The 9,059-nt window shown below is 60.8% G+C and overlaps 2 protein-coding genes across 2 annotated transcripts in view; both read right to left on the bottom strand.

Annotated features, from left to right (window-relative positions):
* Nucleotides 1–3,469, bottom strand: part of slc9a5 (solute carrier family 9 member A5) — a 6,572-nt gene extending 3,103 nt beyond the window's left edge. Inside the window, exons 1-5 of the mRNA XM_019893244.1 lie at nt 3,194–3,469; nt 2,519–2,821; nt 2,271–2,434; nt 780–858; nt 516–693 (exon numbers count right to left, since the gene is read on the bottom strand). Coding sequence (XP_019748803.1) covers nt 516–693; nt 780–858; nt 2,271–2,434; nt 2,519–2,821; nt 3,194–3,443 — 974 coding nt within the window. The 5' untranslated portion in view covers nt 3,444–3,469. The remainder of the gene's footprint in view (nt 1–515; nt 694–779; nt 859–2,270; nt 2,435–2,518; nt 2,822–3,193) is intronic.
* A 458-nt stretch (nt 3,470–3,927) lies between these two features.
* The window catches only part of fhod1 (formin homology 2 domain containing 1), a 14,498-nt gene continuing 9,366 nt past the window's right edge, over nt 3,928–9,059 (bottom strand). The window contains 10 exon segments of the mRNA XM_019893234.1: nt 3,928–4,281; nt 5,266–5,445; nt 5,636–5,786; nt 5,860–6,052; nt 6,359–6,549; nt 6,878–7,039; nt 7,107–7,226; nt 7,291–7,473; nt 8,519–8,674; nt 8,852–9,059. The exon segment at nt 8,852–9,059 is cut by the window's right edge and continues 15 nt beyond it. Coding sequence (XP_019748793.1) covers nt 4,202–4,281; nt 5,266–5,445; nt 5,636–5,786; nt 5,860–6,052; nt 6,359–6,549; nt 6,878–7,039; nt 7,107–7,226; nt 7,291–7,473; nt 8,519–8,674; nt 8,852–9,059 — 1,624 coding nt within the window. The 3' untranslated portion in view covers nt 3,928–4,201.

The raw sequence follows: 9,059 nt of genomic DNA, 5'->3' as shown, positions 1-9,059 counted from the left end.
CCCTCGGTCGGTCGGTCGCGCCGAGCCGTTCGTCAACCGCGGCGGCCATTGGCGCCGACTCGCCGCGGTGGCGAGCGGACGTCGCGGCCTCGGGAATCGGGCGTCAGCCGCGATGCTCCCGCCGTCGGGAGACCGGATGCGCGTCCTTCCGCGCTCGGGATGTCGGACGACAAGCCCGTCGGGGTGATCGAACGAATCGACAACTATTTGGATCGCGGATTCATCGTTTGGAGCCAAAGGCCGTTGCCATTCTTGAACGGTCGTGAAAGCGAGCTGCTTTTTTTTCTTGTTTGCGGGCGACGTCACATTCCACCTATACGGCAAAACGTCAACTTTCCCATCGAAGCGACGCTCCCGTTTTCAACGGGGAACTCAACGGGAGGGCCGCGACCGCGTTGCGCGGCCCCCCGCAAACAGCGGCGTTATTATTTGAAAAGGAAAACATCAAAGGTCAACGTGAGCGTCGGACCCGGCGAAGGTTTGGGCGGCGGAAAGCATCAACGTCTCGGACTTACGACAAGATGGCGGACAGCGAGAAGAGTTCGGCGGTGAGGTACGCCAGGTAGACCATCAGGAAGACGAAGAGCGGCTCGATGATTCGAACCTTTTTGGTGAAGCGCGTGATGAAGCTGAGGAGGACGGCGAAGACCAGACCCACCAAGGTCCCGCCCACGCTGACCACCAGGAAGGACGCTGGCGCGGGCGACACAAAAAGGCCCCGTGACTTGAGCTCCTTGGGTCGGTTTTTTTTTTTTTTCTTTCTTTTTGCCTCCTCTCACCGATCCCTTTGAAGTAGTCGGCCGTCTGCACGTTCTCCACCCCGACTTCCACAAAGGAAATGTAAACCTTGTACAGCACCTGAAAGGCACAAAGAGACGAACGAGCGTCCGGCTCGGAACTCTCAGCGCTCAACAGATCGCCAATGGTTATTTGTTCCGAAACAAAGCGGTTCGTGCGCAAATGAACCGCTGACGAAACCACACGGGAACTAGCAGCTCGCGCAAAGGGACGACGTGACGCGAACACCAAAGACAACATCCACTCAAGGACAAAAGAGCCGCACACGCGAAAACCGAAGCCCGCCAACACCGACGACGCTTCCATGTTGCAAAGCGCGGCCGAGCCATCGAGCGGCGTCGCCGTCGACGGCTCGCTCGTTGGAGTCGGGCGGAGGCGTAAACCGGCGCGGGCCGGGTCAATCTGGTCCGCTTGCCGGCGGGATTAGCTCATATTCGGAGTTCTGATGAGGATTAGCGACGGGCGGCTTATCTGCTCAAAACTTTAATCGTTCGACGCCACGCCGCCAATCGAGCCTCCGATGCCGTGGAAATCCGCGACGGTTGTCCCTGGACCGGCAGACCGGGGCGGCGCTCGTCGCTCCGGCCGGACCGCCGTCCCGAGACCTCTTAAGGAAGGCTACGCGGCGGGACGGGCGTCAAAGGCGACGCGGGACGCAAAAAGGAGATCCGCGCGCAAGCCTCCGCCGCGAAGGGGTCGCCAGGTCCGTCGACCGCGACCCGAGATCCATGTTGAACTTCACCGAGGCCCGAAGCTTGCGGACCACCAGTTCGGTCTGCCGTCTTCATGCACCCATTTTTATGTGACGACTTGGTAAAGGCGAGAAAGGGGGGCGAGGGTTCCGTGGCTCGATTTGACTTTTCCCCGCCCAAATGATTTGGCTCTTCCTTGAGACTCGACGCCATCTGTGCTCGGAGTAGCTGGCGTCCTTGAACGCGTCCTTGGGACGCTTGAGCGATTGCGGCGTGACGCTGAGAACTCGCAAGTGGGAAAAGGGGACGGATCGTTGCCCGCGGGGGGGGTGGACGAGTTACGGCCACAACTAATAAGAATGTCGGCCGATGACGAACGGCGAGCTCGACGAGCCATCCGTGGGAACGTCACGGTCCAGGGCGCATTCCTGGCCCTCGTCCGCGGTCGCCGGGATTTAAGGCCGGTGACGGAAAGGTCACGGTCGCCAGGGGATCCGCCGTACGTCGACACGGTTCCGGCATCCGCCGGCGGTCCGGGTTCCTCCCGGGCGACCCGCTGGCGCTTGGCTCGTGGGAAACGCCCGGAGCGGCGGCGCCTCGGGGTTCGGACCGCCGCGAGAGCCGCCTCGGAAGCGGGCCGAGTTGCGCATCGGGACCTTTCCCGCGGCCGTCCCCGCGACCCGCCCGCCCGACAAAGGGGCCCGCCCGCTTAAAGAACGGACTTTGGAACTTTGCGCGTCACAACGGTGAGAGTATGCGTGCGCGCGTGCGTGTCATCACCACGGTGACGGCGTCATTGAGCAGCGACTCTCCGAAGACGATGATGAAGAGCATGTCGTTGACGTGAACCTCCTCGAAGACGGCCAACACGGCCACCGGGTCCACGGCCGAGATCAGCGCTCCGAACAGCAGGAAGTCCATCAGGCCCGCCTCCACGCGCCGGTCTGAGAGGGCGACAAGAGACGCGCGGAATGGCACGCGGACGAATTTGCGAGGCGAGGCCGGGCGAGGCGGGCGAGGCGGCTGACCGATCAGTCCCACCAGGCTGGCGGCGTGAAGCGCGAACCCCGTGCAGAAAGCGTTCCACAGCGTTCCCGCCACGGCGTAGGTGAGGATGGCGCCCAGGTTGTCGAAGAAGAGGCGGGCGGGCATGAAGTAGCCGGCGTCGCCCACGATGGTGGGCAGCAGGAAGAGGAAGAAGAGGGCGGGCTCCAGCTGGTACAGCTGCTTCTCGTTGGCCAGCAGAACCAAGCCGCCCAGCGCCAGACCCAGCAGGATCAGCAGGCAGCTCTCGGGAACCACCGTGGTGAAGCGCTGCGACAGGTGGAACACTGACGGCACACCCGCCGCGTCGTCATTGGGGTCACACAACACGCTGTGCGTTTGTGTGCGTGTGTGTGTGGCGGTGAGTCGTCAACGTGTGCGTGAAGCCGTGACCGGCATGTAGCAAAGTTGTCCCGGCCATGCCTTCAAAGGGGTCCAATTCTTCCCAAGCACCTCGAGGTGGCCACTTTGAGGCCGGAACAAACCGCCGCACCCGCACCCGCACTCCGAAATTTGCGTATTTGGGGGATGCCGGCAACGACCGCCAAGTGAGCCCCGCAGCGAGAAACATGACTCGTCACTTTGATCGGGACCAGGTAACTGTCATGGTCCGTGACGTCATCGACTCCACCTGAGTGCGTGCGTGCGTGCGTACTCACGGATCTTGGCCACGCTGGCCACCAGGAGCCAGACGGCGATGACGTATGGGGTCTGCACGTACGTCCACTCCCACTGGACCACGCGGTACCCCCCGCCGCCGTGGTTCCGATGCTCCTCTGCGGCGGCGGGAGACGAGCCGGGGATGCCGACGGTACCGCCGGCGGCTCCGGAAGCCACGAGCGCCGGCAGCGGAAGCAGCAGCAGCAGCAGCGCCGTGACGCGCACGCGCACGGGCACCAGCGCAGGCATGTTCCCGCCGAGCCCGGGGCGTCCCGGCGCCGCTTATAAGCGCGACGGCCCCCGGTGAGGAGAGGTGGGGGCGGGGCCGCCGAGTCACGTGGGCCCGCCGCCTTGGCGGAGCCCGCCTCGTGACGTCAGCTCTCCTTTTAAACCGGAGCCCCGCAGCGCCGCCGACAATTCGGCCGCGGGACCGTTTGGACACTTTTTCGACTCGCTTCGTCGAGACGCCCGCCTGACCTTCAACGCGCAGACACACACACACACACACACACACACACACACGGGGTGTGCGAGTCTCTCCAATTAGTAGTCGACAAGTGTGTTCCAAATTCATTTATTCTACTTGCATGTTCACCCAGTAAACAATTACAACAAACTTTCATTTCAGTTAAAAATGTTAAAAAACAACCCAAAATAAGTCCTTTCATAGTGGAAGTGGAAAGTGCCCCCCCTCCCAAAAAAAAAAGACCGAAGTTTTCAGTGATGTGTGCGCGCGCGCGCGCGCGCGCACACACACACACACACACACACGCAGCTGTGTAGCATCAGCTAAGTGCTAACTTCGTGGGGAGCAAAACTTGTCAAATGTTTGAAGACAGACGTGCTTCGGACCGCGGCGTGCCAAAAGTGTCATTTTCCAAGCTTGTAAGCGTGCCTTGTCCAAAGAATTCAAGTTGCGGAAAAAAAAAAACCTCAAAAAATGTTCAAGTCTTGCTTCTGCCACTTGACTGACAGGGCAAAATGTCCAGTTTTTGGACATTCTGGCATCAGAAGTCCTCGCCGCTCCTGTTGAGGCCCAAAGCCTGGACCACGTCCATGCTGACGCCGCTCTTCAGAGTCCTCCTCACTGCGCACACGCGTCAAACATGTCAATCGCACGCCAAACTTTGCTCGCTCGAGAACAGGGGTGGCCAAGCCGCGGCCAAAGAGCCGCATGCGGCTCTTTGGCCGTTTCAATGCGGCTCCCGGGCTTTCACATGACAAGCTTGAAAATGCCTCGGCGGTGTCGCTGCCATTCAAACAACGGCTCTAAATACACAGAACGAACGACGTCAGCCTATCATGAATCCCGTTACTTGAATGACATACGGGGCAACCAATCAGATGACAAATAAATCACCGCTCATGCGCAAACAACGGTGCTCAGCGCTAAGCGCTAAGCTTGTCAGTTTCAAAGGTAGGGGCGCCCAATACGTCAATTGCGATCGACCTGGAGCCGGCGGACTGGTCCCAAGTCGAGCGCGAGCGTTGGGAGGAGGATATCGGGGGAGGGGGGGTGTCTGTGTGTTTCGGTTTCGTTCATGTTCAGTGAACCCGCCTGTAAAAAAAAAAAAAATGGTCTCTTCATCTCTGACTGGTTGGCCACCCCTGCTCTCGAATCATTAGCATGCGAACGAGCGCGGCGGTCACAGAGTTGGAATCGCCGGGGAATTTTCACCAGAGTTCATTTTCACTATTGTGGAGCAAAAAGCGTGACGTTCTCCGAGACGCGGCATGTGCGCGCGCGATGTTTGGTGGGGCAACGCGTTTGTCTGGAACTTTTGTCGTCAAACAGACGCAAACCGAGATGGCCGCCGCGATGTCCCCGGAAAGCCGCTCAGACGACCGCCGCTCACTTGCTAAGCGCGACGATGGCTATCGGCTGAGCTGGGATTAGCGTCCTGCGTGTTGTGACCGCAACACCGACCGCGACGCCGAGCCCAAACACGGCAACGCGCGCGCACGACGACCTCGTTGGACAAATCAAATGAGCTCGGTCGCGGACACGGTCTTGAAATTCAGGACCGACGCCCCCCTTCCCAATTCTGCCCGACGTCATCGGCACGCTTACTGGACTTCCTGTTGAGTCGGGACCGCTTTCGGGCCTTGGGACTGGACGTCCTGGCCGAGGGGTTCCGGGTGACCGACTTGACCAGACGCTCCATGATGTCGTCGGCGGCGTCGTCATCCTGAGGCGGCGACGACGACGACGGCGAAGAAGACGGACTCTGGCGGCCCGCGCTCGCAGAATCTGCCGCGGGCAAACTGGAGTCAGAGACACCACAAAAACGTCCGCAGAAACGACGAGCAGGAAAAGCCACCGCCCCGTTCAAAACCAGATGCGGAAGCGACCGACAAGCGCGCCGTTCTCGGCGGCGCGTCGGCCGAGCGGGCCGGCTTTCCGGCTTCATCGAGGACAGGGACATTTGATCGGTTCTCACCGCGGGTGGTGCGCGAGCGCCTCGGCGCTCGCCGATCTTCGGTCAGCATCCGGGTCATGTTCTGGTGCTCTGCCTCCTGTCCCGGCTCCGGCGCCGCAGAGACGGGGGCGGGGCTGTCGGAACGCGGCACCGCCCCCGAGAACTTCTCCGTCTGCGACCCCGGGACGGAAGCGCGCGTTAACGCGTGCGGGCGCGGACGGGCGCGTTTGCGCACGCGCGTTTACCTCCGTGATCATCTTGCCTCGCGTTTTAGTCCTCTCTCGGTGTTTTTCTCTCTTGCGCTTGAGCATCAGCACCCTCTCTCGCGTGGTGCGATACTCCAGCGAGAACTCACTGATGATGCGGCAGAAGGAGGTGACCTTGGTTTCACGCACCGACGCCGCCGGCTGACCCAGGAAAAGCAGGAACGAGTGGAACCTGACGCGCGCACACACACACACGCGCGCTGAGCCCAGCATTCATCTTGACGATCGTTGCCGGCAAACAACAAGAGCAGCAACGGGAAGAAGAGGCCGACACAACCCGAGGCTGCCGTTAGCCTCCCTGCTTTTTCAACTCCTTTCGTCATCGCTCCAAAAGAAACGTTCCAAACTCGCCAGCCGCCCTCTGGCGATGTTCGCCTTCACGGTTCGGTTGAGCAGCGGAGGCGGTCGCGCAAACGCAAGCGGAGCCCCCCCACCCCGACGCGAGCGAGATGGGCCGAGCGCTCGGCGCCACGCTGACCTGTTGACGACTCTCCTGTGGACCACCTTGAGGATGACGATCCGCTGCGTGCAGTCCTTCAGGAAGTCGGCCATCTTGTTCTTCAGAGCGCTTTTGGTCTCGTGCTTGGAGACCACCTTCAGGTTTTCCCAGGACGCTTTGCAGCGTCTCTCCAGCTGCACCAGATTCTCGGCCAGAAGCTCAAAGTCCACCTGAGAACGAAACGGCTTGAAACGAGAACAGGACGGGAACGCCGGCGGTCGGGAGAGCGGAAAGAAATGAAACAAAACCCGGGGGAATGACTCAAAAGAACGAGGTACGGAGATAGCAAATGAAGGGGGGGAAAAAAAGTGACAGATGTCAACTGAAAGGAAGCGCAAAAAGAAAAAAAAGGGAGAGGGAAAGAGAAAGCCGTAACAAATGAGACAGCCGACAGACTCGTGGAGTGAAAAAAAAAAAAGATGACAAATAAAAAGACATTCATTCCTGCAAAAAAAAAAAAAGAAATTGGGCGAGAGGCGCACGCGAACGACGGGGCACCTTGGCCGAGCGCGTGACGGCGGGAATCTCGGAGTAGACGTCGGAGGATTGCGGGGGGTTTTCCGTGATCAGGTTGCAGGTGTGATGAAGCAACGACTGCCTGTGGACCGTGTCCTTCACCTCGGCCACCTTCTCCAGGTAGGCCAGCTCAAAACCCGCCGCCTGCACAAAGGACGGGGGGGGGGGTCAAGCGGCGCAGACGCAGACGGGCGAGCGTCGGCGAGCTGACGTGGGAGCCGTTGAGGAAGTTGCCGATGGCGAGCAGCGTGGCCAGGATCCTCCCGAAGGTCTGATTGGCGGCCAGCTGCTCCATGGCCAGCTTCAGGTCAAACAGCGGCTCGGCGATCTCCTGCCGGCCCAAAAGGCGTTTGGGTCACAATCGCCGCGACGGCGCCCCCCCCCGCCCGCCCCACCTTCTCCAGAGCCTCGTAGTTGAGCTTGAAGGACCAGAGCTGCAGGCGGGGCGTCAAGGCGCTGACGGAGGCCAGGCTGGAGAGGAAGCGCTCGGCCGGCCCCAGCGGCACCTCGGGATTGGCCAGCTGGGCCTCCTGGATCTGACGCTTCTCCTCCTCCGTGGGCGTCATGCTCAGGATCTTCTGCGGAGCCAAAGGCAAAGGCAAAGAAAAGGCCCGTCGCGCCGCCGCCCACAACGGTTGCTTTCTCTCTCGCCGCCCTCCAGCGAACGGGCGGCCGTTTCTCACGAGCGCAAAACGGCGGATCTGCGGCGTTTGCTCGGGAACAACTGAAAGGAATGGGGAACGATCATCCAACGGGCCGCCGATGGCCTCGCTTGGCGAGAACGGGAGCTCAACGCTGTTTGAATTCTGCTTGTTCAACGATCTGGGAGGAAGGAAAGAAAAATCATCAAACCCCCCCCCCCGGAGCAATTCGAATGAGGCGCCAACTTTTCTTGACATCGATTTGGGCTCTTTGCTGGGGTCGAAAACGCAGAGCCGGACCGAGTTCAAGCAAGTGCACTTTTGCGCCGGGGCTCCCTCTGCTGGCGCTCGGGGTGTTGCGCACACTTGACTGCAGTTGGCCCGCCTGCCCTCCTTCCTTCCTTCCTTCTTTCTTTCTTTCCTTCCTTCCTTCCTTCCTTCCTTCCACGTTGGCGTTTCATTTTGAAGACGTGTTTGCTTGGAACCACTTCCGTGGCAATTGAACGTTGACACGCACGCGACGTCTCAACCTTTGGCTTTTGAAGCAGTTTTACTGCTCAAATGCTGCCGCCGTGGGGCCGACTCCCCCCGACCGCTCCCACCCATCGGGTACACGCCAAGTTTGTTTCGGAGGCATTTGCCCCGAACAGCTGGAGCCTTTCATTCGGGTGGCTTGCGAAGCGGCCCGGACGACCCATGGGTGAGGCGCGACGTTTGCCCGCGACGCGTCCGCCGGCTCAAAATCGGGCTCCATCCGTGTAGACGGACGTCGGCCGAATCCCGGTTGAGTCACGCTACGTTTAGGCGAGGGCGCTAAGATCGGGTTCGGTGTCGACCGAGTCCAGTTCGGTCGAGTTTGGCTCAGGTCGCTCAAATCGCTCGCGGGCGGTCCCGACCGTCGTCGAACCCCCTTCGCGGCGCGGCCGAGCGATGCGACCTCCCGGTCCCGGAGAGCGGGCGAGGAACGAGAATCGGCACCTACCTCGATGCCTTCCTTGCTGATGGCAAACTCGTCAAAGTTGAGGATGGCGGTCTTGATGACGTGAACGGCGGGCAGGACCGTCATCCCGATGTTGATGGCGTTGCTCCGCTTGGAGTCCAGGACCAGGATCTCCGTCTTCTTGGTCTCCGCCGCTTTCTGCGCACAAACGACCGGGCGGTCAAGCGACGCGGGCGGCGGCAAAACAACGGGAGGCGCTCAAACCGGTGAGACGCGCTTCCGGTCGGACGTCACAAAAAGCGCGTTTGAGACTCAATCGAGGACCTCCAAGAAAAATCAAGCCGAGGCTGGAGCCGATCCACCCTCCGAGCGTACCTTGGCGATGGCCATCTCTTTGGCTCTGGACTCAAACAGGTGCTCGAGCCGCCCCGCGTCCACTTGCACCTTGTCCAGAGAGGCCCAGACGGTGCCCCGGCCAAAGCGGCACTTGGCGGGCGGCTCCGTCTGCTTCAGTTCGCGCCAGAACAACTTCACCGTCTTCTTCTTCTTCCTCCCCAACGGTGGCGCCGCCCCGGATGAGGGC

This window comes from Hippocampus comes, unplaced genomic scaffold (assembly GCF_001891065.2).
Source record: "Hippocampus comes isolate QL1 unplaced genomic scaffold, H_comes_QL1_v1.1 scaffold378, whole genome shotgun sequence".
Taxonomy (NCBI): Eukaryota; Metazoa; Chordata; class Actinopteri; order Syngnathiformes; family Syngnathidae; genus Hippocampus; species Hippocampus comes.
This window is presented reverse-complemented; position numbering and strand designations above follow the sequence as displayed.